Source organism: Podarcis filfolensis, assembly GCF_964270895.1.
Source record: "Podarcis filfolensis genome assembly, chromosome: 10".
Taxonomy (NCBI): Eukaryota; Metazoa; Chordata; class Lepidosauria; order Squamata; family Lacertidae; genus Podarcis; species Podarcis filfolensis.
The window spans coordinates 63,420,577-63,448,448 of record NC_139612.1 but is presented as its reverse complement, the minus strand read 5'-3'; the positions used below and the strand labels follow the sequence as shown (position 1 = coordinate 63,448,448).

Here is a 27,872-nt window from a genome sequence, read left to right as displayed (position 1 = left end):
AGCTATGGTTTTCCCAGTAGTGATGTGTGGAAGTGAGAGCTGGATGATCAAGAAGGCTGATCGCCAAAGAATTGATGCTTTTGAATTATGGAGCTGGAGGAGACTCCTGAGAGTCCCATGGACTGCAAGAAGATCAAACCTATCCATTCTGAAGGAAATCAGCCCTGAGTGCTCACTGGAAGGACAGATCGTGAAGCTGAGGCTCCAAGACTTTGGCCACCTCATGAGAAGAGAAGACTCCCTGGAAAAGACCCTGATGTTGGGAAAGATGGAGGGCACAAGGAGAAGGGGACGACAGAGGACGAGATGGTTGGACAGTGTTCTTGAAGCTACCAGCATGAGTTTGACCAAACTGTGGGAGGCAGTGGAAGACAGGAGTGCCTGGTATGCTCTGGTCCATGGGGTCATGAAGAGTCGGACACGACCAAACGACTAAACAACAAACAATAGGATTTGTCTCTTTCGTCTCTGCCTTAGTTTTAGGCCTTCCTTCTCTGAGGCTCCAAACAAGACAATGTCTTCCACATCCTGCTTTTTTCCTCCAAAGTTGTCCTTCTTCCATCTTCCGGTATGCAAAATCTTAAAAGCAAGAGCAGCACAACATGCTGCACTTACCCGCTTGCTGGCATCCTCAAGTTGTTGGGTTAGCTCTTGAAGTGCTGATCTCAAGATGCCTCCTTCTGACACAGTGTCCTCTTTCAGCCGTCTGGCCAGCTCCAGTTCATGCTGCCTAAGGGATATAAGGCAAGAGGAGCTTGAGGGCACGCAGAGGATTTTAGAGCAGCACTGCTCAGAAATGTAATTGCTTCCTCTTCAAATTCTGCTTGATGGTATATGGCCAGTCCAAACCTAGAAGCATTGTTGGGTACACCTGCCCATCTCCTACACCTGTGCAGGTCCACGTTCTTCTAGCTCCCTTACTCCTACCAGGCATCTTTTCTATGTCACCACTTAGAAGTAATTGGGCCCATGACACACAGGGACTCATTTGTCCCATTCAACAGAGTCGAATCCCTTAGGCACAAACGCCAGATTAGCAAAGAGTTTCAGAATTCAAGCAATTTCCAAAGTAGGGGGGGGGGGAATCAAGCAGTAACGTCCCAACAGATCTTGCTTCTCCATTAGGTTTCCGGGGAGCCCTAAATCTAGCACAACGCAAGACATGTCTCTGTTCCTCCAGCTTCAGCTGAAATTCTGTCTCACACAACTCTCACATACCCAGCCCTGCTTGGCCTATTGTTCTCCATTCTAGGATAATAAAATCATAGAGTAGGAAGGGGCCCTGAGAGTCATCTATTCCAATCCCCAGCAATGCAGGAATCCTGCCTACAGCCATTCTTGGGTGGGCTCCAACCACCAACCTTCTGGTTAACAGCCAGACATGCTGACCCATTGCTCCATGATGTGGCATCCAGCCAGGTGAAGTGAGAAAAAATTGTCTCTGTGGCAACCAGATGCACCAAGCTAGGGGGCTGAGATGTCTTTGGCTCCCTCCATGTTTGTTTGAAGGGAGCCCAGCTCCCTCCATGTTGAGGGGGCCCAGCGCATCACAGCTTTAGCTCCCGGCTCTGCCAGAGCACTCATCCTCCTCCAGAGGATGTGATGGCACACACATGTGATGCATGATGTCACACATGAGCAACGTGCACTGGGCCACTTCAATCATGGAGGCAACCTGGTGCCTTGAAGGTGCAGGTTTGGATACTTAACTGAGCTGCCATGGTCATTAGGTAAAGGTAAAGATACCCCTGACTCTTAGGTCCAGTCGCGGACGACTCTGGGATTGCGCGCTCATCTCGCTTTATAGGCCGAGGGAGCCAGCATTTGTCTGCAGACAGCTTCCGGGTCATGTGGCCAGCATGACCAAGCCACTTCTGGTGAACCAGAGCAGCGCACGGAAACGCCGTTTACCTTCCCGCCAGAGTGGTACCTATTTATCTACTTGCACTTGACGTGCTTTTGAACTGCTAGGTGGGCAGGAGCTAGGACAGAACAACGGGAGCTCACCCCGTCGCAGGGATTCGAACTGCTGACCTTCCAATCAGCAAATTCTAGGCTCTGTGGTTTAGACCACAGTGCCACCCGCATCTCTGCCATGGTCCTTACCTTGACCTATTTAGCAAGCCTCCTCCTACAGATCCTAACCTGACAAATACAGGATCACTGCTTGGGTAGGGACCCAGGGGTATCATTCAGACTGAACCCCCCCCCCCCCGGGACTCACAGCAACACACACACACACACACACACACACACACACACACACTACTGTGAACAATTTCTCATTTTTCCAGTAGTAAGTTGAGTTTGCCACATTTTTGCAGGCTTGCAATTAAAAACCAGAAACACTCATGTGCAAGTTTCTCAGCATTCTGCTTCTTCTAACGCACACACTTTCCTATGCAATTTTGCCTTATATACACCTCTGCTTGCAAACCATTTCCCCCAGTATAATGCCCTTTTCTATGTTCTTTTTGCTGGCACACACGACTTTCCCCTGGTGTACGTATATTTTGGTTTAAGAACTGCATTGCAAATCTCAAAGGACGTCTGTGTGTTTCGGTTTGCCTGTTGCTTCAGGAAGTGAAAGTTGCAATCTGAACCAAATTTCTGCCCCATCCCCAACACGCACATACTAAAAACTAAAAGAAGGAGAAGGGAGGGGGGGATAACCTGGATGAAAGTGCTTTCTTCAAGTGCAGCTGTTCAGTTCTCATCCTCCTCAGGTTTCCCGCCATCTTTATCAGCTCCTTGTCCAACGAGTCCTTCTGAGCTTCCAAGAGATCAAGTCTCTGAAGCCAGAGAGTTCTTTGCTTTACCAGATCTTGCTTGAGCTCCTGTATTGACATTTTAACAAGAAAAAGAACCCAATACGGAGTGTTCAGAAGAAATACTTAGCAAGCTATTCGCTATGAAATGTGTGTTGGTTTAACCTGAAAAAGCCCCATTCCCATTTAAATTTGGATCAAATAAATACAAACGAAAATTAACCTGAATGTAGTAATAACTGCAAAGTAATGCCTTTGTTCTGCTTTCTCTTTTGTACTTGCTTACTGGGAATTATATAGCTGGAATGGTGGGTGCGGAGAGACAGACTGCGGTCCCTATGTTGAGGGATGGGGAAATGAAGTCACCTCACACACACACCCCTAAAAAGTACAGCATTGCTGCAAAGGTCCTTAAGAAGAGGCTGGCTTGCATCCTGTTAGCGAAGCCACTTAAATAATTGTTATGTACTGAGTTGAATAGGATTCAGAATGCAGCAGTCTGATTGGTCCTAGAACAATAGGATCCAGAATGCAGCAGTCTGGTCCACAGGAGCCACCCAATCCAGCTCCAGGTGGAAGTGAATCCGCAACCTGATTGGGCTACAGGAGAATCCCGGAATTAGCCAATCACTTGGGGCCCATTGTGTAAATAAGGTAAAGTCATACCTCGGGTTGAATGTGCTTCGGGTTGAGCGCGTTCGAGTTGCGCTCCGCGGCAACCCAGAAGTAACAGAGCGCATTACTTCCAGGTTTCGCCGCTCATGCAGACACTCAAAATGATGTCACGCGCATGCGCGGAAGCGGCAAATCGTGACCCGCGCAGGCGCAGATGCACCGTTGCAGCTCACGCTGCGTTCAGGATGCAAACGGGGCTCCGGGACGGATCCCGTTCGCATCCCGAGGTACCACTGTATATAAAGCAGACATTCTGGGGAAAATTCCATTCCTCCTCACCACTATGAGCTGAATAAAGAGCATGAAATCCACTCTCGACTCCAAGTATATTTCAATAATGCAGGGTCCAGAGAGAGGACAAAATCTTGTTAAGACTTTTCAGTGCTCAAGAGGGGGAAAAACGGCACATAATTTGAGGAGAAAGGAATGGAGGTCTCGTTTTTCTTACTTGAGGCCTCATACATAGCAGGGAAACATTCAACCAAATGTACAGAGGAAAAACTCTCTCAGAACTACACAGCCAATCAGGGCACATCCTGCTTCAGCTCTGGCAGGGTCCTAGAGTCCTCCCGCCTCCTTCCCAAAGCCATGTTAGAGCTTTCCTAGCTTTGGGGTGAAGGTGGGAGGGCTCTAGCAACTCCAGAGACTGATGCCTCCTTCCCAAAACCCAGCACCTAACTTACGCAGCTTCGGGAAAGCAGCAGGCGGGGAGGAGGCAAATTTTGGCCTTGCACAATTGCCACAGTGCAGCGGTACCTCTGGTTGCAAACGGGATCCATTCCGGAGGCCCGTTCTCAACCTGAAAAGAACGCAATCCACATCTGCGCATGCGCGGGTTGCAATCCGTCACTTCTGTACATGCGCGTGACGTCATTCTGCGCATGCACAAGCAGTGAAACCTGGAAGTAACCCTTTCCAGTACTTCTGGGTCGCCGCGGGATGCAACCTGAAAACGCGCAACCTAAAGTAAATGTAACATGAAGTATGACTGTACCCAAGTCTGCCACTGTTGGAAGTGCCAAAGCTCTTCTTTAACTTAAATGGAGGGGTAACCCCCCCCCAAAAAAACCCCCAGCCATAACCTGAAATGGGCAGGTGGGAGAGAGAAATTCACACCTTCTGCCAAGCACCCGGGGGGGGGGGGCAACAGGGTCCCAGTTCATTTCAGAGCAGTAGGCCCCTTTCTGGAAACACAACTTGAGATCAAGAATACGAATAAACTGAGTGTGAATGTTAAAAATGTGAATAACTGCTTTGTGAAAGCAGTTAAAAGGTAAAGGTAAAGGTACCACTGACCATTAGGTCCAGTCGTGGCCAACGCTGGGGTTGCGGTGCTCATCTCGCTTTATTGGCCGAGGGAGCCGGCGTACAGCTTCTGGGTTGTGTGGCCAGCATGACTAAGCCGCTTCTGGCGAACCAGAACAGCGCACGGAAATGCCGTTTACCTTCCCACTGGAGCGGTACCTATTTATCTACTTGCACTTTGACGTGCTTTCAAACTGCTAGGTTGGCAGGAGCAGGGACCGAGCAACAGGAGCTCACCCCGCCGCGGGGATTTGAACCGCCGACCTTCTGATCGGCAAGTCCTAGGCTCTGTGGTTTAACCCACAGTGCCACCCGCGTCCCTGTGAAAGCAGTTACGAAACCCCAAAGAGGGATATTTTTGTGCCAGTACACATCCCTGCAAGCTCCGCCCAAGCCCTTGTAATTCAGACAGTGGGGAGGTGTCCTAAAGCCCCCTTTCCAGCCGTTCAGTAACTTTTACCATGAGCTTCTCCTTATGGGCTTCTTGCATATTTGCCTCAAAGCCCTCTGCCTGCAGGACGGCTATTTCCTCCACTCGAGAAAGTTCTTGCTTCTGTAAAGAAAAAGGTCATGTCCCATGAACTTTCACATCTAAACGGTAACACGCTGTTATGTACCGAGTTGAATAGGATCCAAAATGCAGCAGTCTGATTGGTCCTAGAACAATAGGATCCAGAATGCAGCAGTCTGATTGGTCCACAGGAGCCACCCAACCCAGCTCCAGGTGGAAGGGAATCTGCAACCTGATTGGCCTACAGGAGAATCCCAGAAATAGCCAATCATGTGGGGCCCATTGTGTAAATAATGTATATAAAGTAGACATTCTGGGGGAACTTCCATTCCCCCTCACCACTATGAGCTGAATAAAGAGCATGAAATCCACTCTCGACTCCGAGTATATTTCACACGCTCTCTTTTTCTTGTTCATATACCTGCACATGAAGCGCCTGGAAGCGTGAAGGCCACATGCATGTCTGAATGGCTGTGCTACTGCTTCCGGGAGCGTTCCAGGCAACCAGGAAAGCTTTTTAGGCCACTTTGCTTGGTTTTCTCCTTCCCACAACTTGCATCGAAGCAGCAATGCAGCAAAGGCTGCTCCTCTCTTCCCTGACCCTGTCCCCCCAAGGGCCTTTGAACTTTGCATAACTTCAGGATTCAATCATGCGCGGCTCTTTTGACGTGGAACCTTAGCAACGAGAGGCTATTTGCTTCTCTAAAACATGCAGTGCCTGTGAAGGAATAGGACTGTTTTAAAAGGACTAAGCCGCTAAACCAGTGTTTCTCAACCCGTGGGTCTCCAGATGTTGTTGGACTACAATTCCCATCATCCCTGACCACCGGTCATGCGGGCTAGGAATGATGGGAGTTGTAGTCCAACAACACCTGGGGACCCACAGGCTGAGAAACATTGCGCTAACAGATAAGCATACATATCGGCAGCTATTATTTCCCTACCTATCAAAAGCCTATAAGCAAACATATGTGGTGAAGAATCTAGATTTCCTGCACCACTCTAAATGCTTCTTTCAGCACTAACATACTGTGAATAGCTATGAATCGGCATAAGAAGAAAAGGATTTGCAGAAGGGAGGATGAGAAGAAGCATCTTGCTCAGGTTCTGAGATGAGTCTTCCATTTGCTATTCCACCCACAGTCTTTTTCCATACCAGTTTCTGAATGGTGGCCTTGAATTTTTCTCCCACTCTCTCCGGCCCTTGCAGGAGCAGCAAAACCTCCGCGTCCAGCGATTCATCCAGTGCAGTCCATTCAATTCCAGAGACCTGCATAGCAAAGCAATCAGAAAGGGGCCATATGATTGCCTTGTTAGAGTTTCCAAGTTGTTCTGGGAAAGTGCATCCGTTTGGCTGGATGTCATTTATTTGTATCACACCACCAGTGTCCCTGGCACTTTGCAGAGTATGTGAAGGCAGGGCCCTGCCCCGAGAAGCTCCCAATCTAAAACCCAGCACTGGGGGCGGGGGGACAGTGAAGGGAGAGGGAGGAGGGGAGCTAGATGTAGTTGTATTAGCTGCATGTGCACCTTAGAAAGGTGCACGCATTATCCAAAGGCACAGAAATGTGCCAGAGATCTGTGTGACAGTCTGGAACACAGCAAGGTAGCGGTCTCTGTCTCACTTCCTAGTCACATCAGGGATGTCCAACTCCCAAGAGACTGCAATCTGCTCCCAGATTAAAAAAACTAGCAGCAATCTACCCATTTTTGGGGGAGGGGGGAACCTAAATTGTTGAGCTTTTTTGGGGGGGCAAGCCACAGTTGTTTACCATTTTGGGGGGGAGACTGGAAATTCTTCTGTCAATTTTTTTTTTGGGGGGGTCACATGCCATTGATTGAAAAAGAAGTCGCCCCACCAGCGGTAACTCCATCTTCTGTTCTTGAAATACAGGATACAGGAAGGAGCGAGGGGGCAGGGCCAGATGCCCCTTTTCCCCAGTGGAGAAAAATGAGCCTGCGATTGACTTACTATATTTTTCGCTCTACAAGACGCACCCGACCATAAGACGCACCTAGTTTTTAGAGGAGGAAGGCAAGAAACAAGAAAGCAACGCAAAGCCTCTTGAGCAAAGAGGCAGGAGCGCTCCGGCTGTGCTCAAGAGGCTTTGCGTGGCTATCCCAGAAGCCAGAAGAGCAAAAGGGATCACTGCGCACCGATCCCTCTTGCTCTTCTGGCTTCAGCGATAGCTGCGCAGCCTGCATTCGCTCCATAAGACGCACACACATTTCCCCTTACTTTTTAGGAGGGAGAAAGTGCGTCTTATAGAGTGAAAAATACGGTATATCAACCAGCGGTCGACCTGTCGATCGCGTTTGACCAGTTATACCTTAGAGGAACTGGCTCTGGGGAACCAAGGGGGAGAAGCAGATAAAATACAATTAAAAACGCCCACCTCCGCTTGCTCTTGGGCAAGCTCCAGTTCGCAGTGCAAAGAGTTGGTCCCTTCAAGGATGCTGCTGTTGAATTTGTATATCAAGGGGAAGTTGAAGCCATTCCTAGCAGAAGGAGAGTCAAAGAATTAAATCTGCGAAGCTCCAAGAGCATCTCTCATTATAAGGGCGCTGAATCTTGCCCCCTTGGAGTGCAAAAATACTCACGAGATCAACTCCTGCTGCATTTGCTGGATGTTGTTCACCAGTTTGTACTTCTCCACCCGCAGGGTCTACAGAAAAACGCAAAGCTCTCTCAAGACACAACCTTCAAGCAACCCCCCCCCCAATAAAGGACTCCTCTTCTGTCTCCAGCTCCCAGACAAATTAGGGCAACTGTACCTCTATTACGGAGGTGTATTCCTTGAGGGTAGACTTCAGCTCCTGAATATCCAGGTCCTTCTGCACAGGTGGAAGTGTTTGAATTAGAAGTATAGGAACAGAGAGAGAGAGAGAAAGAGAGGCTAAAGGCATTGAGACAATTTCTGAAGCCGACTCCATACAAAAAAGCATTCCTAACAGATTGACCTAGTTAAACGAAAATTGTCATGGCCATGAAAAATGCGGGACTGATTTTTCTTAAAGCTGTTTAATAAGGCAGTGATAGCCAGAAAATGCTTGCTTGAACAGCTTTTGATGGCTGATGGGTACTAGTTTTTGCACACACATTGTCTCTGTAAGGATATTTAGCCATTTGGATGCATCTTGGACCTGGATTAGAAGTCTGGCTTTTCCATCTGGCTGGGAAAGAAGACTTTTGGGAAACTGTTGCTTTACAAGCCAGCAATGCATCCAACTATCTCCCATGGTCAGTTTGTACGTTGGAAAGAGATACAGGATTGCAAGAGGAGAGAGATTTGGTTCACATTTTAATGCAAGCCGGCCTAATCTGCACTTCCTCAAACAATACATGGACCAAAACATAGCTATCTGCCAACAAATTCACGCGTCTTCAATTTCTGCGATTCGGTTTTGCAACCAAAAAATGTGCAGCGAACTCCACATGTTAGGTGAAAGGAAGCCGGTATTAGTGAAAACAACATAAATTTCATTGAATTAAGGGGAATGGCTTGCAAAAATGTGCACATTGGGCAAAATGGTGTAGAAAAATGTGTATATTAAGAGAAATGTGCATGAAAAAGTTGAAGTTGCAGATTAATTTCCATGAAGGCTTAAAAATAAGAAAACCCCAGAAACTAATGCAGAAATTGTCAATTCCAATTCAAGTCTGGAAAAAGGAGAAATGAAAATTGAGAGATCTGACTATCCCCAACAAAGACTCTGAAAGTCTCCAGGTCTTTTTTTGCAGAAACTTTTTTTGCTCAAACTTTCTGCTGCTCAGAGGAGTCCAGAAAATGGCTATTCAGTCCTCTACGTTGAAGATGACCTTCCACATAAAGTACTTCCAGGAGATTGGTCCAGATGACACAGCATCGCCCATTCTGGTTGGCCAATAACATGGGGCAAAGATGTGCCTTTGCCTTGAATGCACTCATTTGGGATCGTGCTTGTTCTATGACATTGCCAATGAACATACAGAGAGATCCAAATGAGGCCTACAAGGACAAGTTCTGCATTCTGTCCAGACAGCAATTGGATGCTTGCACCCAGTTTAAAGTTTTAAGTGGTGCAGGAAGGAAGAGGAAAATGCAGAATATGTTGACAGGAGATGGGAGATTCCTAGCTGCAGGTTTGTGAGCACACTCTGCACTTGGTTCTACATTCGGAGTTCAAGCCCTAGTTTGAACTTCACGCCTATTTTTCAAAGGGCCAGGTAAAGAGGCTGTACTTCAATATATCCAATGTGCTTGCAGAATGAGACTTTTCAGGCAAGTTTAGGGCTTCATTTGCAGAATACCAACCTGACCCTCAAACCCTTGTGCCTCTCTTTGTTTTTCAGAGGAAGGCAAAGGAAAAGTGGAAGACAGATTGTACTGCAATATCTGAAACAAAGCCTCTTGCACTTTACTAATATTTAGGTTAAAAAGGACACTTTGTGTTATGTACTAAGCTTGGATCCTAGAACAATAGGCAAGTAGGATCCTAGAATGCAACAACTGATTGGCTTGTAGGAAAAGACCAATCAGGCTCCAGGGAGAAGTTAATCAGCCTATTAGGCTGGTAGGATCGTAGAATGCAACAACTGATTGGCCTGCAGGAAAAGACCAATCAGGCTCCAGGAGGAAGTTAATCAGCCTATTAGGCTGGTAGGATCCTAGAATGCAACAACTGATTGGCCTGCAGGAAAAGACCAATCAGGCTGCAGGAGGAAAGCAGAATCAGCCAATCAGACAGGACTCATTGTGTAACTAATGTATATAAAAGCCTGAGGTTTGGGGGGCAATTCAATCACTGTTTTACAAGCTGCAAGAAAGAGCATGAAATCACTACAGGACTCCGAGTATATTTCACATTGCATGACGGACATGTGGCCCACCTGTGGTGGCTCCTTAATGTAAGGTTAGGGGAGAGTGGCATTTTCAGAGAGGGATGAGCTTAACCCTTTCCTTATCCTTGTCACCCACAATCTCTCCATCCCTGCTCTCCATCTCAAGGAAGTCAAGCTCAGACGCAGGAAACAAGTTGTTTCCACCTGCAGAAAGGCTTGCCAACACCCACCCTGTGCTTCCATAATCCTGGAAGATGCTCCACGTGCGCCAATTCATGCCCAGCATTATTTAAAACACCCCTGGCATGCAGGGACATGTGCCCAAATGGTGTGTTTTTACATAATTCAAATCAGCTGCCGGTGCTTGGAGAAGAAACAAGTCAAAGCTATGCAAAGCAAGCATTCTGGAGGCGAAGGGAAGCAGAGGTTTGCATGGTACGCTCCTGGCATTTTCAGGCTCGTTGCTTTCTGCAGAAGATTGTACACAGAGCTTGCAATCTCCTGCAGCAACCAGATCCCCTTCTGCCACTCTGAAAGCTCAGTGCTGGGCACAGTCAGTCTAATTCGCAGCTTGCCCAAGTAAAGATGCCAACTGGGTGGTAGGGAAAGGACAAGGGAGACCTGCAACAAGAATGCTGCAGCGTGCTCCAACCAGTCACACCCACTGTCAGGATATGCCATTCCACCTCCACCACCCCTGTTTTCCTCCCCCAGCTCCCACTATCAGCATTCTGTACCCACTAAGCATACTCTGACCGCATCTTGTGATTTGGGTTTTTTTGTACTACTGTAGCTTGCAAAGCCAAAGGATACACCTTCCTTGCACATGGATGATGGTGTTTTGGCCAAATAGAAAAAGGTGGCATTCAAAAAATGAGTTTGCTATAATAATAATAATAATAATAATAATAATAATAATAATAATAATATTTTATTTATACCCCACCCTCCCTGGCCAGAGCCGGGCTCAGGGCAGCTAACACCAGTAAAATTACAATAAAAACATAATAGGGGAAAAGAAAACCAATTTAAAATACAGGTTAAAATGCAATTTAAAATGCAGCCTCATTTTAAAAGTAGCCCATGGATCAAAACTGTAAGGGGAGGGAAAACATAAGGGTCAGACTGAGTCCAAAGCAAAGGCCAGGCGGAACAGCTCTGTCTTGCAGGCCCTGCAGAAAGATGTCAAGTCCCGCAGGGCCCTAGTCTCCTGTGACAGAGCGTTCCACCAAGTCGAGGCGAGTACTGAAAAGGCCCTGGACCTAGCTGAGACCAATCTAACCACCTTGTGACTTGGGACCTCCAAAGTGTTGTCATTTGTGGACCTTAAGGTCCTCTGTGGGGCATACCAGAAGAGGCAGTCCTGTAGGTACGTGGGTCCTAGGCTGCGTAGGGCTTTAAAGGTTGAAAGCAGCACCTTAAACCTGACCCTGTACTCCACCAGGAGCCAGTGCAGTTGGTAAAGCACTGGATGAATGTGATCTCGCGACAAGGACCCCGTAAGGAGCCTCACCGTGGCATTCTGCACCCACTGGAGTTTCTGGGTCAGCTTCAAGGGCAGCCCTGCATAGAGTAAGTTACAATAATCAAGCCCGGAGGTGACCGTCACATGGATCACTGTCGCAAGATCAGGGCGAGAAAGGTAAGGGACCAACTGATTAATATGCACTTAAGTGTACATAGGAGCCAGCTCTTCAGGCCCCCAATATAATATTTGAACGACCCGAGCACCCCTAAAGTTAATGGCCATTGCCATTCAAATGGTGTGCGTTTATCACATCATGTGATTGATTAGGCAGGGTGGGGCTTACCTGCCCCCCTCCCCAATCTTTTATTCAAGTTGGTATTGGTTGACATCTGTCTGTCTCAAGAGACCATGGAGAAGTGTGCCTTTGGGGGTAAAGTCAAACCGTTGGAGAAATGGCTCTCAGTGTTACAGTGCGATGTACAAATTCAGTCCTGCAACCCCACTATCCTTAAACCTTCATTGCCAAAGCAATCTTCCCATGGCTTTCGCATCTGGCCCAGCAAAACACTGCCTAGCAAGTCTGTCTCTGCAGCACCGCAAGAGCTACTCACCTTGAGGATGGAGGCGTCTTTATTCTCCACCGTCTTTTCATACAGGTGTACTTGTATCTGGAGGAGAGGAACTGAAATTACTGTTTTGCCTTATGCCTTAAAAAAAAAAAAAGGTATTGTGATTCGAGGACCCGATCCCCGCTTGGGGGAATGAAGACACATGGACACAGTATATTGGGTTAATGGGCAAGAAAAGGCCACAACTTTATGGATTACAGCATGTAAGAAGGTATTGGCTGAGGCACTGGACCACAGCAAATGTGACTCCACCCACTCGGAGAGGGGTGATTCTGACGAGGGGTTAACCACCAGTAGGGGGAGCCTGTTGATGCAAATACAATTATAAGCTCTTCCTTGATGTCACCGGGGTCGTGCCATGCCCCCCCCCGCTACACAGGGCATCGGACAGGATCTACGACTGCCGGATTCCTTTAACGGAATACCCATAAGTGAAAGGGTAGGCGATGGCCACACCTTGCCCTTCCATACACCAACAACACATTCCAATGCCTAACCTCCAAATACCAAGAAAGTTGTGATGATTGCTACGAGGTAGGCGACAAAAACCAAGAGGCCAGTGCCAATTTGCCAATTGGAAAAACTCCTACCAGGCCCCCTGAGCAACCAGGGCAACCAACCATGGGTCCATAGCAAGGTCGAGCAAGAAGCTACGCCCTAAAGGGAGTGGTGGGTGGGTGACTCGTGGAAAATCTGAAGCGCAATGGGGGGGAGAGCTGGCGCGGCTGCATTTGAGCGGCTAAACCACGCCCCCCCACGGTGGCACCCGATTGGGTGCCCAACTGGGAGGCGTGGCGCGCCAGCGATGATGAGAGGGCAGGGGGCAGAATGCCCCCTGCGTGACACGGGAATCGTCTCCCGCTCACAATCCCTCCCTTCCGGAAGGAGGAGAGGCTTTTTCGAAGTTGCTTCAGAGTGCAGAAGATGCTTTAAATCCACTCTGCAGGTTGTGGGCTGCAAAGGGTCTTGAATGCTCAAACTCTGGGTCTTCCCAGAGATGTCTTTCTTGGCCAGTTTGGAGCTCCCCAACCCTGCTCAGGGCCCTTCCTTCAGATTCAGATGCTGTGATTCCTGCATTGCAGCAGGGATCCCTATGTCCTATGGGATCCCTTCCAATACTACGGTTCTAGGATTCCATTATTTCCTTCCTCGACCTGGTACCAGCCACTCTGAAGGAGAGCCACCAACAAGTGGCTGAAAATGGCGAAGCCAGGTTGTATGGAGAGTTCCTGACCCCCTGCCAGGCAGAAATAATGACACATGACACAATTATTAAGGCTAATGGGCTAAAAAAAGGCCACAACTTTATTGATTACAGGTGATGAGCGGTATTGGCTTAGGCATTGGACTTAACCGACTATATCTGACTCCAGCCTGTCTGCTTGAAGTCCAGGAAGGGTTAACACCAGTAGGGGGAGTCCTGCTGATGCACATCAACTAGGAGCTGCCCCTGGGTCACCAATAGGGGCCCTCACCTCCCTAGGCTTTGGACAGGGCCACCCCCCCCCCGGAATCCTTTACCGGACTACCCTTCAATATGTGGGGCAGGTGATGGCGCTACCTCCCCTTTCCCCATCTACAGAACTTTCCAATGCCTAACCGCCAGTACCCAGAAAGTCATGATGATTTGCTACAAGGTAGGCAAAAACCAAGTGGCTGGTGCCAATTTGCCAAGTGGAAAAATTCCTACCAGGCCCCTTGCGGCGACCAACCAAGGTCCATAGCAAGGTCAAAGGAAGCAAACTTTAAAGGGCGGAAGGGTGAGAAAACTGGAGCAGCTGGCAAGCGGACAAAGAGGGAGATCCCCGGCCGCGTCCTGCCTTTAAGAGGCAGGCCACACCCCCAGAACAACCCGATTGGCCGGCCAGAGGGTGATGCAGCTGGGAATCCCCCAATTGCTGGCCTCCCACCCCCTGGGCACGTGGAAGGGCCATGAAGCCCGCAACCTCACCTCCTCCCTAAGGCAGAGGTGGCTTTAGCATCAACAAGGTACGAACTGTCATTGATACTGATGAAGGAGGAGGGTTTCTCCATCAAGCCACCTCTCTGAAGGAAGAACTGGGCTGTCTTACTGCCCTGGATTTTGTCACTAGCTCTGCTCCTCCTCCTGATCTCGGGGCTGGGGAAGGCCTTCAGGGGATGAATTATGTCTTCATCAAGGGCAAGAGAGAGAGAACCGCCACTGACATCAAGAGCTTGCTGCTCTTCCAAACAGTGGAGGGAGACATCCAACTACAGTGGTACCTTGGTTCTCAAACGCCTTGGTTCCCAAACGCTGCAAACTCGGAAGCAAGTGTTCCGGTTTTCGAACGTTTTTCGGAAGCCAAACATCCGATGCGGATATCGGCTATTGTTTCCGGGGCGCCTGCCCCAGTCAGAAGCCATGCCTTGGTTTTCAAACATTTCAGAAGTCGAACAGATTAAGTTTGGTGCTTTTGTTCCTGCTATTTATTTTGCATTTTTGTTTCTGAGGCTTTTTCTGTTAATTTATTTTTGTGACTGTGTGGAACCCAGTTCAGCTACTGATTGATTGATTGATTGATTGATTGTGGAACTGCGGAAATGGATAAAAGTCCCCCATCCAAACAATGACTATCATCAGTGCAGGTAAGATTTTTTTTAAAAAAAATTCATCATTTGTCTTATTTATTTTATAGTACAGTACATAGATTATTGCTTTTATTTTATGGATCATTGGTCTCATTCGATAGTAAAATTCATGTTAAATTGCTGTTTTAAGAGTTGTTTTTAAAAGTCTGGAACGGATTAATCCGTTTTACATTACTTCCTATAGGAAAGTGTGCCCTGGTTTTGGAATGCTTTGGTTTTGGAACGGACTTCCGGAACGGATTAAGTTTGAGAACCAAGGTACCACTGTAACTTGTTCCATCAGCACTTGAGCAATGGATCTGTCCCTGCTCTTGTTTCCCCTGTGCACCACCTAAATCTGTTCTAGGGGTTATCCCAATGCAGAGGAAGAGAAGAGGGGGAGAAAATTCAACTATGCACATGGTAGTCCTTGCACTGACAGAAGGAGTTAGCTGCATACTGCACCGAATATGCACAGAAGAGAACGATACAGCCCTGTTATAAGAACTGTTAACTTTAAGAACTGGAGCTTGATCTTGCTTTCTCCTCCTCCCTCCTGTTTCTTTTTTCTTGTGTGTGATGTCTCATCTTCCCTGTCTTTTTAAATTGGGAGCCTGCGGGGACTTAAGTACTGGTTTTTGTGTGCTGCTTTGAAAGCCTTTTTGGGTGGGCCATAAATGCCACAAATAAAATATAACCCCCAGGTCAAAAGGAGGAACTGTTATAGCAGGAGTTAGAAGGCTCCATCCAGTCCTTTAAACTACATAGAATGTCAGGATAAAAATCTCCCAGATAATTTAAAAATAAAATAAAAAATCTAATATTCATGTACTCAGAATTTCTGACATCAGGAGAGTTTTAAAGGGCAAGTTGATTTCAGCTCTAGTTGTCAGAGAAGCCAGTGAATTCATTATGGTTTTTACATGACATTCTACCTTGGAATTTGAGTGTAAAATTGCAAAATATTAAGGTTTACATTTAGGAATTTGACCTATTTCAGTTTGGCAACTCAGATTTAAAAACAGTCCTCATTTGCTTACAGGTAAGTTGACTGACGATTTAAGCTGAAGCATCTCTTAAAAAACAAATCTTAAAATAAAAACTGTAAAGTACCCTATAACACACATGCATACACATGCTTAATCCTCGAGGAAGAAAGAGTCCCTAAACCTCCTGCCATCTTGCTTATAGATGTCCTGGAGAAATATTTGGCATATGAAGCCCTGCATCGAACCATTGCTTCCCCACACTGAAAATAAGTGTTGCAAGCACCTACTTGGAGTTCAGCCATATTTCTTGACAGCTCTGTGATCTTCTTCCGGAGACCATCCGAATCCAGAGCGTGCCTAATATTCTGGATTAAAGCAGATACTATTTATTATGCACAGCAAGACTAGCCAGCAAGACTTTTTCCAGCGTATGAAACTGTCTGCAGACAATTCGCACACAATTCACACTTGCCTCTTCTTGTAGAGATGAGATCTTGAGAATGAGGGACTGATTCTCCTTTTCCTGGTGTAAAAAGGAAAGCGGGGATGGTTTGAGAAACTGCCAACACACATACACCCACCCACACAGTTACTCAGGGCCACTAGACACAACTACCATGTAAACATTGAATGTTTTCCCCGTCCCACCTGTGGAAAACTCTGCCCTCAATTTATGGAAAATTGGGGATGTCTTCGGTTATAATCAACATACATCACCAAAGAGCTTTAAGTCACATAGGTAAAGGTAAAGGGACCCCTGACCATTAGGTCCAGTTGTGACCGACTCTGGGGTTGCGGTGCTCATCTTGCTTTATTGGCCAAGGGAGCCGGCATACACGACTGGACCTAATGGTCAGGGGTCCCTTTACCTTTACCTTAATGCACTGTTAAGCCTCAGTCAATAAACACTGTCTGAAATGGTTCAAGTCTACCTACTAGCTGCTTATTCTGGGCTGCTGTTCTCAGCCTTTTTTCCTCTGCAGTATTCAGATTATTCTTTGCTTCCTCCAGCTCCTCTTTTAAGGTTTTCACTCGAGCCACAGACTGCTGGAAACTGAAAGAACCAAAATCACCAACCCTGTTATGATGAGCAACATGCCGTTGTTATAGGGCATTTTAGAAATGAAAATATAAATTAAAATAACAATAGACCGGCAGGATTTTCCTACTCTGGCATCAAAATAAAAATATGTACTGCAGCCATTAGCAGAAAGGGTTTCAGCTCAGTGCATAGGCACCCATTTTCCACGCGGAAGGTCCCTGGTTCAGTCCCTGGCATCTCCAGGTACAACTGGGAGAGACTCCTGCCCCAAACCCTGGAGAACTTCTCCCAATCAGCACAGCCCATATGGAACTACGTGGACCAATGGTCTGATGCTGTATAATGCAGCTTCCCATGTTGCTAAATCAGTGCTGGCTCCAGGGTTTGGAATAAGGTTACCTGATTTGTTTCAATGAATCTGGGGACAGTATCAATCAATCAATCAATCAATCAATCAATATTTTTTTTAAAAAAAAGAGGGGAAAAGTTATTTTTAAAAAAGAAGAAGTAATATCTTCTCTTCTATGGTCTCCTCTGTTGTGCGGCCTTCCTCTGGGTCCCAGCCTTTCTTGGAGTGCTAGCTGTGCTTCCTCCCTCCCTCCCTCCCTCTCCCTCCTTGCACTGCGATCCCCTACAGGCTTACTCAGGAGTAAGCGTTAGCAGAAACTCCCTCCTCCTGCTGCTGCCCTGCCTGCCTGTCTGCCCGTCTCCTGTGCAGGCATTGTCCGGCGGCTGCCCATCCGTGCCGCGGCGTGCCCAGTCAGCGGGTCCGGGGCAGAGCCGGTAGCAAGCGAGCAGGAGGAGACACGCTTGGGCCGGATCAGCTCATCTCCTGCTAGCCTCTCATCTGCGATGGCCAATGAGATGGCCATTGGAGAAGATGACCAGTACCACTCCTCTCCACCCAACTGCTCCAAGTTTTCCCTAACCACTGGAGAAGATTTAGGGGTGGGGGAAGTTCTGCTGCACCTGCAGAAGCAGTTCCGCTCGGGCACTGGTTTAGTTGGACTCAACCCAAAGTCTCCCACCTTTTTATCTGATTATTCAGCTCCACGTTGTCCTCCACTAATCTGTTGTTGGTCTCCTCCATGGTGTCCAGAGCTGTCTTCAACTGGTTGTTCTCCTCTTGAAGTTTCTGATTGCTGAATTGAAGATCTGCTACACAAGTGATCAAGTCAGAGGTTTCCCTGGATGCACAAGGAACAAAAGGCCCTGATCAGCTGCCATGTCTACATTCTTCACATTTTGACGGGAGGGTTCCAGCTTCAAAGCTCAAAACCCAACGTCTCCCATTTCTTTTGCATCTTTCTAGCTGAACTGCCAACCATCCCCAGCACCAGCTGTGGGTAGCCAGCTACCCTCTGGGCCTGAGCACCCAATCAGAAGTGGCTTTGCACCATGCTGAAGTCCCCATTTCCTCATCCTTCCCAGTCAGTAGCAGGGACAGCGCTATTAGGAGGCTGCTTTCCACTCTGTTAACTTATGTTCCTCCAAAATCCTTTGATATCTTCAACACCCCCCATCATTAAAGCTTCCCTTTCCATCAACCCATGCTTGTCCCTCAGCTGCAAATGCCAGCAAACTGCAGATTAGGTACCTGCCCTACTAATGCAAATAACGTTTTAAAAAGGGGGAGGCAATGCAGTGGTAGCCATGAGTAGTTCATCACCAATGCCCTATGATGGCGTCACTTCCTAGCCCAGAAGACAACTAAATTATTCACGTGGTTTATGACAAAGGTCTCATGGGCTACACCAGAGATTGCTCCAAAAGGCTGATAAAACTTAGAGGATTTTGTCTGATAGTCATATTCGAAAAGAGAGGGGGACTCTGTGACCACAAAGGGATTTAGCATCGCACTCTCAGATTAGAAAGTGGCCTAGCATAGAACTCTTTTGGGAAATGTGTTTTTAAGTGACAATTTAGCAAGTATAATGGTTTAATCTCTGTATGCATATTGCTGAATGGTTTAACATTGGAAAATTTCATTGTAGCATACTGAAACTCTCTGATTAACTTGATTTTCTCTGCTCCTACACATGAGTGTTTAACCTTAGATCACATGATCAAGGTATTCAATTGCAAATCTCCATCTTGAAGGGAGTTGTCTGTTTAGTCTTCTCTCTGGGAGCCACAGAGAACAAAAGAATGTGATAATGATGCCTCTTGAGGAGCGCATAAGCTTAGCCTGGATGCAGGCTAATATAGGCTATGGGAGAGACATAGCTTTGATTTTTGATCTGATGGTAAGTATGTTATGTATTTAAGAAGAAGAACCTATGCTTGAATATGCATATGCTTTATACAACTTCCTGGATGTATCACTGTCTGTTTTGTACCTGTTCTGAAGAAGTTCTGGTTAGCAAAGCTTTGATTCATATTTATGGGTCTGGACTTTTTTTATTCCAAAAGGATTCAGTTTTTTATGCATCCAATTCCTTCAAATAGCGCAATATTAATATCTGAAATAGCTTGTAAAAATATTTTAAAAGCGACTCACAAGTCTCCTCTGGACACATCACCACCAAGTGCCTCTAGGCTTCCGGAAGTTACATTCAGCCTCACAAGAGGACTTTTGGCTGAAAAAAGAGGTTTCCGGGTACAGCTCAAGAGACAGACATTGGTACAGAGCATTTTGGGTTTTTCTCCCTTTCTGTTGACATCTCCACATGACACAGCACCCTTTCCCCCCTTTCTGACCTTCCCCACACCTCTTGCAGTTCCTCCAATAATATCCCAGGCTATACTTTCCAAGCACTTTAAACCCACAGTGAGCATTTTCTTCCCCTCACTTCCCCTCCCATGGCTGGAGAAGATTCCTTCATCCATCCCCCTCAAGCACATTTGTCTTTGCATCCCCTTCACTAATCCTCTGCATGCACTGGCTATTACACTTGCCAGAAGCTCAGCTCTGCCCTCACTGGTCTTGGAAGGGTCCTTTAAAAAAGTCCCATATGACCAGAGAATTTGCGCCTGTCCATTGGGGAATATAGGAAGCCCCGAACACATATTTTTTAGATGTCCCTTTTACGATGAGGCACGTAGAGAAACCATTGACCCCCTGCTGGTGAGGCTTACTGACCTCCCGGTAAAGCAAAAATTCAATCTTCTCCTGTTAGGCAAAGACTACAAGACGACCTGGATTGTTGCCAGATTCTGCACACAGTTCTGTAGGTGCAGACCGCCCCCTGATTCAATCTAGTTTGCTAAGAATATTCCCAAACCCAGATCCACGGGTGACTTTGGGTCATTTCTCTAAGGTAGTCTATTTTAAAGTTTGTATGTGTTTATATGCCTATTGCCATAAAGAACCATAAAGAAGGCTGATTGCCGAAGAATTGATGCTTTTGAATTATGGAGCTGGAGGAGACTCTGGAGAGTCCCATGGACTGCAAGAAGATCAAACCTCTCCATTCTGAAGGAAATCAGCCCTGAGTGCTCACTGGAAGGACAGATCGTGAAGCTGAGGCTCCAATACTTCGGCCACCTCATGAGAAGAGAAGACTCCCTGGAAAAGGCCCTGATGTTGGGAAAGATGGAGGGCACAAGGAGAAGGGGATGACAGAGGACGAGATGGTTGGACAACGTTCTTGAAACTACAAACATGAGTCTGACCAAACTGCGGGAGGCAGTGGAAGACAGGAGTGCCTGGCGTGCTCTGGTCCATGGGGTCACGAAGAGTCGGACACGACTAAACGACAACAACAAACAATGCCTATCGCATTTTTAAACTTTAAAATCTATTGTTGTATATTGTTTAAATGTTCGTTTTGCTATTGGGATTGTAGTTCCATTTGTGTTTCTTAAGCTGGACTCTGACAGTCATAAATTTCATGTCCACTGGCTATTTGCAAACCCCTTTCAGCTGCAGGACAGCACTCATGAGTCTTAAGCTGTATGCTGCATCTAGTACACTTTTCAGTAAATTAAGTCTTCCGTAATACAGAGAGTGTCTGATACCTGCTAGCATGCTTTCTCTGGTTGTCTCTCTAGCAGATGGTTCTTTCCTGGAATGAAAAACCCCCCACATATTTATTTCCTGTTTTAACATGAGTTTAGAGTTTTAACAAAATACAGTTTTCATCAGGAGAACTATGCACCTTTTTTGCAGAATTGTTTCAGTGTTGGAAAACATCTCCCCTTCTGTTTGGTTCCCCCCCCCCCAAAAAAAACCTGCTTGTGAAAAACAGTCTTAAATCTGTAGCATCACATGAGCCCTCACTGGGTGGGAAATTAATGACAAACAGGTTTCAAAAAAGGAACAAAATAATCACAAAGTGGTTCTTTTTTGAGGGGGTGGGAGGCTTCATTCCTCCTTAAACCATTAGTTTGATTATAAAAGCTGGAAGCAGAGGGTACTTGGAGCAGCTTGCATTTCACTACACAGAAGAGGTCTCTAGCTTACGGCGACAGCAGCTCTGGATAAATTCTCGCATAAGCACATGCGGGAAATAAATCCCAACTCAGGGTTACATTTTGCCTGTCACGTCCTTGATAAAATACGAGCCACATGGGATAATTGTGATGATGCAGCAGCTTCCCACTCCAGTAATCCAAAATTGGGGCCCAAATCACAAGATTGCGGACAGCAACTTTGTACAGTGGTACCTTGGTTCTCAAACTTAATCTGCTCCAGAAATCTGTTCCAAAACCAAAGCGTTCCAAAACCAAGGTGCGCTTTCCCATAGAAAGTAATGCAAAATGGATTAATCCATTCCAGACTTTTAAAAACAACTCCTAAAACAGCAATTTAACATGAATTCAACTATCTAATGAGACCATTAATCCATAAAGTGAAAGCAATAAACAATGTACTGCAGTCACACAATCAATCAATCAATCAGTAGCTGAACTGGGTTCCACACAGTCACAAAAACAAAACGAGCTGCAAAAACAAAATAGCAAATAAATAGCAAAATAAATAGCAAAAACAGGCAGGCCCCAGTGTAACACTCAAAATGAAAGTGTGGCACTCAAAACGGAGCACGTTCAGCTTCCGAAAAAGGTTTGCAAACCGGAACACTTACTTCCGGGTTTGCAGTGTTTGGGTTCCATGTTGTTGGAGTACCAACGCATCTGAGAACCAAGGTACCACTGTACTGAACACTTCAGCTAGCAAACAGCTTCCTTCCCCTACTCGGATGTTTTCTGTTCTCGTAATTGTGCTCTCTCTCACACACATCACATTAAAGGGGAGAATCTTTGGGGTCCAGAACATGAAGTAAACCTAGCAAAATTTAGCACAGTGGTTCTCAAGCTTCTCCCTCTGAGCCACACTTTCAGAGTGAAAATTTGCTCGTGCCCCACCAATTTTGTTTACTGATAAGAAATACATGGTGGGGACGACGACAACGACACCAACTTCTAGCAGTGTTTGATTTATAACACAAAACAAAACTACTTTATAATATGATCATGGGACATCCAGAAAGTATAAAAAGGTAAAGGTAAAGGACCCCTGGACGGTTAAGTCCAGTCAAAGGCGACTATGGGGGTTGCGGCGCTCATCTCGCTTTCAGGCCGAGGGAGCCGGCGTTTGTCCACAGACAGCTTTCCGGGTCATGTGGCCAGAACGACTAAACTGCTACTGACGCATGGAGGACCATGACAAGTGCCAGAGCGCATGGATACACCATTTACCTTCCCGCCGCAATGGTACCTATTTATCTACTTACACTGGCGTGCTTTCGAACTGCTAAGTTGGCAGGAGCTGGAACAGAACGACAGAAGCTTACCCCGTTGCGGGGATTTGAACCGCCAACCTTCCGATCAGCAAGCCCAAGAGGCTCAGTGGTTTAGACCACAGCGCCACCCGCATCTGTGCCAGAAAGTATAATGCAATGCAGCCACATAATAACAGGAATCATTCATATAATTATGAAATTGCCTCCAGCACCCTGCTTGAACAGCGATTCTGGGTCACAGTTAGGATTGTACTCTGCATTGCTTGATGCTTTTGCTCTCATTTTGAAAAATGAGAGCATACTCATATCAAACCATATATTGAACCAAATATTGAAAAAGCACCTTTACTCCCCCCAAAGAGTCCTGTATATTATTAATGGTTCTGGGAATTGTAGCTCTGAGTCGTAGACCATGGATACTTTGCCCAAAGTCACATGCATTAAATGCATGCAACCCAAGAAGCCTTGCAAGACCCGTCAGTTACCAGCTTCTCCTGCAGTCGTCAATCCATTCCTTCATGATGGCATGATACGTTTCCAAGTCCATGGAGATGTCCCTTTGATCAGGATCGAGCATGTTGCACAGCTCCTCGAGACTGCTGTCCTCAGAACTCCGGCTAGTTGTGTATCTCACGAAGTCAACTAATTTGGAAACAGCCACTTTGCCTAAAGACAACAGTAACAATGAACACTGAGAGCTTGGCCACACCTCCCTTTTCTCAGCTGCTCCCCCCTGGAAAAACTTGCTCTTTACCGCTGACTCAGAACAAATGGCAACCGGGTTTCCCATGGATTGCTGTTTGTTCCGATTAGGGGTAAAAAGCAAGTGGGAATGTTCTGAGACCATGCTTTCTAGGTACGGGACAAGCAGAAGTGTGGACTGTTAAGTATAATTGATTTAATTCACAGAGAAATGAACAAAGTAAGTGCATTAATGAAGATTTAAAATAGAAAATGGCTAAATGCGTATTGCTAACATTGGAGTTTTTCCACAGTAGTTTTTCTAAGGGACTCTAAGGTCCTAAATGGGTTAATGGTTATAACCTTTCTGTTCCCCTACTGTTGTAACCTTAGATCATGTGATGAAGGCACTGAGTTGCAAATCTCCATTTTGAAGGGAGTTGCCTTTGTGTCTTTTGTCTCAAGGCACTGTGAAGTAAGGACATGTAAAAGACTCCCTGATAGAGAGAGAAAACAGTTCCAAGCTAAAATGGATGCTGTGGGAAGAGACAGACCCCTGGTTCTAGATCTGTTAGAATTTTTTCATATTTTACCCAGCTTGTGCCAGACAGCACAAGACATTGCATGGATGTTTTGGGTTTGGTGTTTTAATTTTGTTTCGAAAGTTCCGCCAGCAAATGTTCGAATAATGTTTTTAAGAGCCTAGACAATGCTTTGTTTCCAAAAGGAGTCAGTTCTTATACTTCCAGTCACTTCAAACTGTGCAATATTAATGCCTGCAACACGGATGAGCCCATAGTCAAAGTACCAGGGGTCTGCAGGTCTTGTTTCATAAGCAGAAATATTTCCAGGTCAACATACCTTGAGCTAGGTCGACATCTACCAGGGGAGAAGTGGGCCTCCCCAGGAGACATGGTCAGTTACTAGTGGGGGCTGAGATTCCTGGCTGGCCCCATGAAAAAATGGCACTGCCCTAATATGGATTTGTATATAATAGCATTATCCAAAAAATGCCACACAGGTCCCCAGTGACCGCATTCCAAGCACACTGGACCCCTGGAGCACTTAAGGCTCAGAGAATGTGGGCATGCTCAACACTATTTTATGGAGCAAATTAACAAATAAACAAATACACCTGTAAGCTTCCAACAGTTGCAAGAGAAGGTTTTTTGTGCTGGTGTTTTTTTACCTCTCCTTTCTATGTCGCAAGCAGAGAACATAGTAGTCAAAAGGTCTTCCTCACAGATCAGGCTTACTTCAGCGCTTTCGTCATCTTTGTTCTCTGCTGACAGTCTCCATCCTACAAAGGGAAAGGGCACTGAGAGGAGATTTGTTTTCCATGCAGAATTAGGAGTCTCGATTACCAGGGAGCCTGCAGCAGGGCTACAAGTTCTGTACACGGTTTGTTCTAGACCCGAAATAAAAGCTGCGTCAAAAATCCAACAAGAGTTTTAGATTCCTTGAATTGCATTTGAAGGCAATGTTGCTTTTTTAAGTTCAGCTCTGAGGGATACTTTAAAAAAGCGCTAGATGTTTAAATACTAGCTACTCTCTTACATAAGACCATAAGATGAACTCTGCTGGATCAATAAACAATAATTTTATTATTCATATATGTCACCCATCTGACTGGATGCCCCAGCCACTCTGGGCGGCTCCCAACAGAATATTAAAAACAGAATAAAACATCAAACATTACAAAACTTCCCTATACAGGGCTGCCTTCAGATGTCTGCTAAAATTCAGATAGTTGTTTATTTCCTTGACATCTGATGGGAGGGCGTTCCACAGGGCGGGTGCCACTACCGAGAAGGCCCTCTGTCTGGTTCCCTGTAAGCTCACTTCTCTCAATGAGGGAACTGCCAGAAGGCCCTTGGAGCTGGACCTCAGTGTCTGGGCTGAAAGACTGAGGGTGGAGACACTCCGTGATATTTTTCTAGAAAAGGAGGTGCCAGAACTCACCATGAACACCTCCCTTGTTCTCTTATAATGGCAATGGCACACACCTGAGAGGTGCCAGAACTGATTATACAGCGCTGAGGCCATTTAGGCCTTTAAAGGCCAGCACCAACACTTTGAATTACACCTGGAAACGTACTGGAACCAATGTAGTTCTTTTAGGACCAGTGTTCTATGGTCCCAGTGGCCACTCTCAGTCACTAGTTTAGCTGCTACATTCTGGATTAGTTGTGGTTTCTGAGTCACCTTCAAAGGTAGCCCCATGTAGAGCGCATTGCAGTAACCAGAGCATGTACCACTCTGGCGAAACTGGTAAAGGACCCCTGGGCGGTTAAGCCCAGTCAAAGACGACTATGAGATGCAGCGCTCATCCCACTTTCAGGTCAAGGGAGCCAGCGTTTGTCTACAGACAGTTTCCCGGGTCATGTGGCCAGCATGACTAAACCACTTCTGGCAAAACCAGAGCAGCGGATGGAAACACCGTTTACCTTCCTGCTGCAGCGGTATCTATTTATCTATTTGCACTGGTGTGCTTTCAAACTGCTAGGTTGGCAGGAGCTGGGACAGAGCAACAGGAGCTCACCCTGTCGCAGGGATTCAAACTGCCGACCTTCTGATCAGCAAGCCCAAGAGGCTCAGTGGTTTATATGACAGTGCCACCCGCATCCCTTCTGGCAAGACAATACACAGGCAGATAGGGGCTGAACCGGCTTACCAGTTGGAGCTGGTAAACAGCTGCCCTGGACACAGAATTAACCTGTGCCCCCATGGACAGCTGCGAGTCCAAAATGGCTCCCAGGCTGCGCACCTAACTCATGACCCCTAGCAACTAAGATTTTGAAGCATTTACATTTTTGCCATTCTTTCTGCGAGTTTGCATTTTGTGCCAAAGTCTTTGACAGGAGCAAGCATCCCCCAACTTATTTTGAAAGAACCGGGCCTTTTGCCCTTTCCTTACCCAAAGAGAGTCTCTTGCTGACAGGAGAGTTAAGTTCACAGGCAGACAAATTCGGGCTTGAGGTGATGTAGCCACATTCCTGAGAAGGTGCAGCCCTCTGCTCTGCACTGGGGGAACCAGGCAGCTGACTGGCGGAAGTTTCCCTGCGTTTGGAAAAGCACGGAGAGCTTATTCCCTGGCCTAGAAGAAGCCACGACTTGTTGGCTCTCTCTTTGTTTCTACCAGCCGAAACGGACTCTGAGCGGATGTCCGAGAGGCGCCGGTGACTCGGTGACGCCGCTTGCCGACTCGGGGAGAAGACATTATCGCTGAAGGGGCTCAGCAGGTTGTCGTAGCCCTGGGCATTGCTGTCACTCGCTTTCAGGGTCCTTTTCTTCAAGATCTCCTCCAAGTTCTTCTTCACATTGCCCTGTGGGCTGTCAAAGTTCTTGGACTGGAATTTTGGGATCTGCAGAGCAGGATTGGAGGCCTGGTCTTTCATGTTGATGTTCTGGAGCTTCCGGCAAAGGCTGTCAACGGGGTGATGGTGGCGTTTGTCGCGACTGCTTCCGGAGGACATTTCTCCCCTTCTTTTCAGCTGTTTCTTTAACAAAAGGGAACTGCAAAACAATGGATTTCATCTTCCAATGCAAATTATTGCTCTGATATTAAAGTATAGTGGTACCTTGGATTACGGACACTTCAGGTTACAGACACTTCAGGTTACAGACTCCGCTAACCCAGAAATAGTACCTCAGGTTAACAACTTTGCTTCAGGATGAGAACAGAAATCGTGCTCCGGCAGTGCGGTGGCAGCTGGAGGCCCCATTAGCTAAAGTGGTACCTCAGGTTAAGAACAGTTTCAGGTTAAGAATGGACCTCCGGAACAAATTAAGTTCTTAACCCGAGGTACCAATGTAAACCCACATAAATTCTTTCAAAAAAAGAGGGCCCCTTCAAACAATTTTTTTAGGGGGGGAGTGTGTATACATTCTGCAACCTGTCATTCACACAATATGAGTTCATTGGCTGTGGGTTTAATACAAGCTGTCCACACGCCATTTTGTTAATTGTTCTGTGATTCTTCTCCAACGTTACCACATTATTGCTGTCTGGAGCAGCACTCTTGCACTACAGTGGTACCTCTGGATGTGAACCGGATCCATTCCATTCACATCCTGAAGCGAATGCAGCCCGCGTGCACGGGTCACGACTCGCAGCTTCCACACATGTGCGTGACGCCATTTTGAGCATCTGTGCATGCATGAGCGGTGAAACCCAAAAGTAACACGCTGCATTACTTCTGGGTCGCCACGGAGCGCAACCTGAAAAAGGCTTAACCTGAAGCAACTTCAACCCGAGGTATGACTGTACAGCACAACCAAAAACAGGACAATTCCCTCCCACCCCAGAACGTCTGTGGTATAAAAAGTTACAGGATTTCTGCAGGAAGCTACAGGACATACAGCTGGAAGCTTTTCTAGGTACAAACAGCATCGAAAGAGGAATCAATGTCATTGATTCAACACTGGTTTAATTTATTGTTATTTATTTCATCCATTAATTGCTTCTTACTTGGAGAGCCACTGCCAATCAGAGTTTCCAGTATGGGGGCAAATGGACAACGAGTTTTGATCTGACCCAAGCCAGTGTCCTATGTTCCTCTCAGTCTCTTTACATTTACATTTCCTACATACATCAGAAAGAAGCAGTCTTCATCCTACGAGACCAGGGTTTCCCAAACTTGTTTTTTGGACTACGACTCCAATCATCCTCAGCTAGCAGGAGCAGTGGTCAGGGATGATGGAAATTG

At 46.6% G+C, this 27,872-nt stretch overlaps 1 protein-coding gene across 1 annotated transcript in view; it reads right to left on the bottom strand.

The window, feature by feature from the left end:
* The window catches only part of IRAG2 (inositol 1,4,5-triphosphate receptor associated 2), a gene marked incomplete at its 5' end in the record, with an annotated part of 60,865 nt that extends 34,226 nt beyond the window's left edge, over positions 1-26,639 (bottom strand). The window contains 17 exons of the mRNA XM_083574822.1: positions 616-730; positions 2,674-2,837; positions 5,209-5,301; positions 6,416-6,529; positions 7,656-7,758; positions 7,861-7,925; positions 8,035-8,094; positions 12,161-12,217; positions 16,044-16,121; positions 16,229-16,279; positions 16,693-16,810; positions 17,827-17,985; positions 19,299-19,377; positions 20,759-20,805; positions 22,968-23,148; positions 24,353-24,463; positions 26,081-26,639. Of these exons, the coding sequence (XP_083430948.1) occupies positions 616-730; positions 2,674-2,837; positions 5,209-5,301; positions 6,416-6,529; positions 7,656-7,758; positions 7,861-7,925; positions 8,035-8,094; positions 12,161-12,217; positions 16,044-16,121; positions 16,229-16,279; positions 16,693-16,810; positions 17,827-17,985; positions 19,299-19,377; positions 20,759-20,805; positions 22,968-23,148; positions 24,353-24,463; positions 26,081-26,639 (2,154 nt within the window). The remainder of the gene's footprint in view (positions 1-615; positions 731-2,673; positions 2,838-5,208; positions 5,302-6,415; positions 6,530-7,655; positions 7,759-7,860; positions 7,926-8,034; positions 8,095-12,160; positions 12,218-16,043; positions 16,122-16,228; positions 16,280-16,692; positions 16,811-17,826; positions 17,986-19,298; positions 19,378-20,758; positions 20,806-22,967; positions 23,149-24,352; positions 24,464-26,080) is intronic.
* Positions 26,640-27,872: the final 1,233 nt, after the last annotated feature.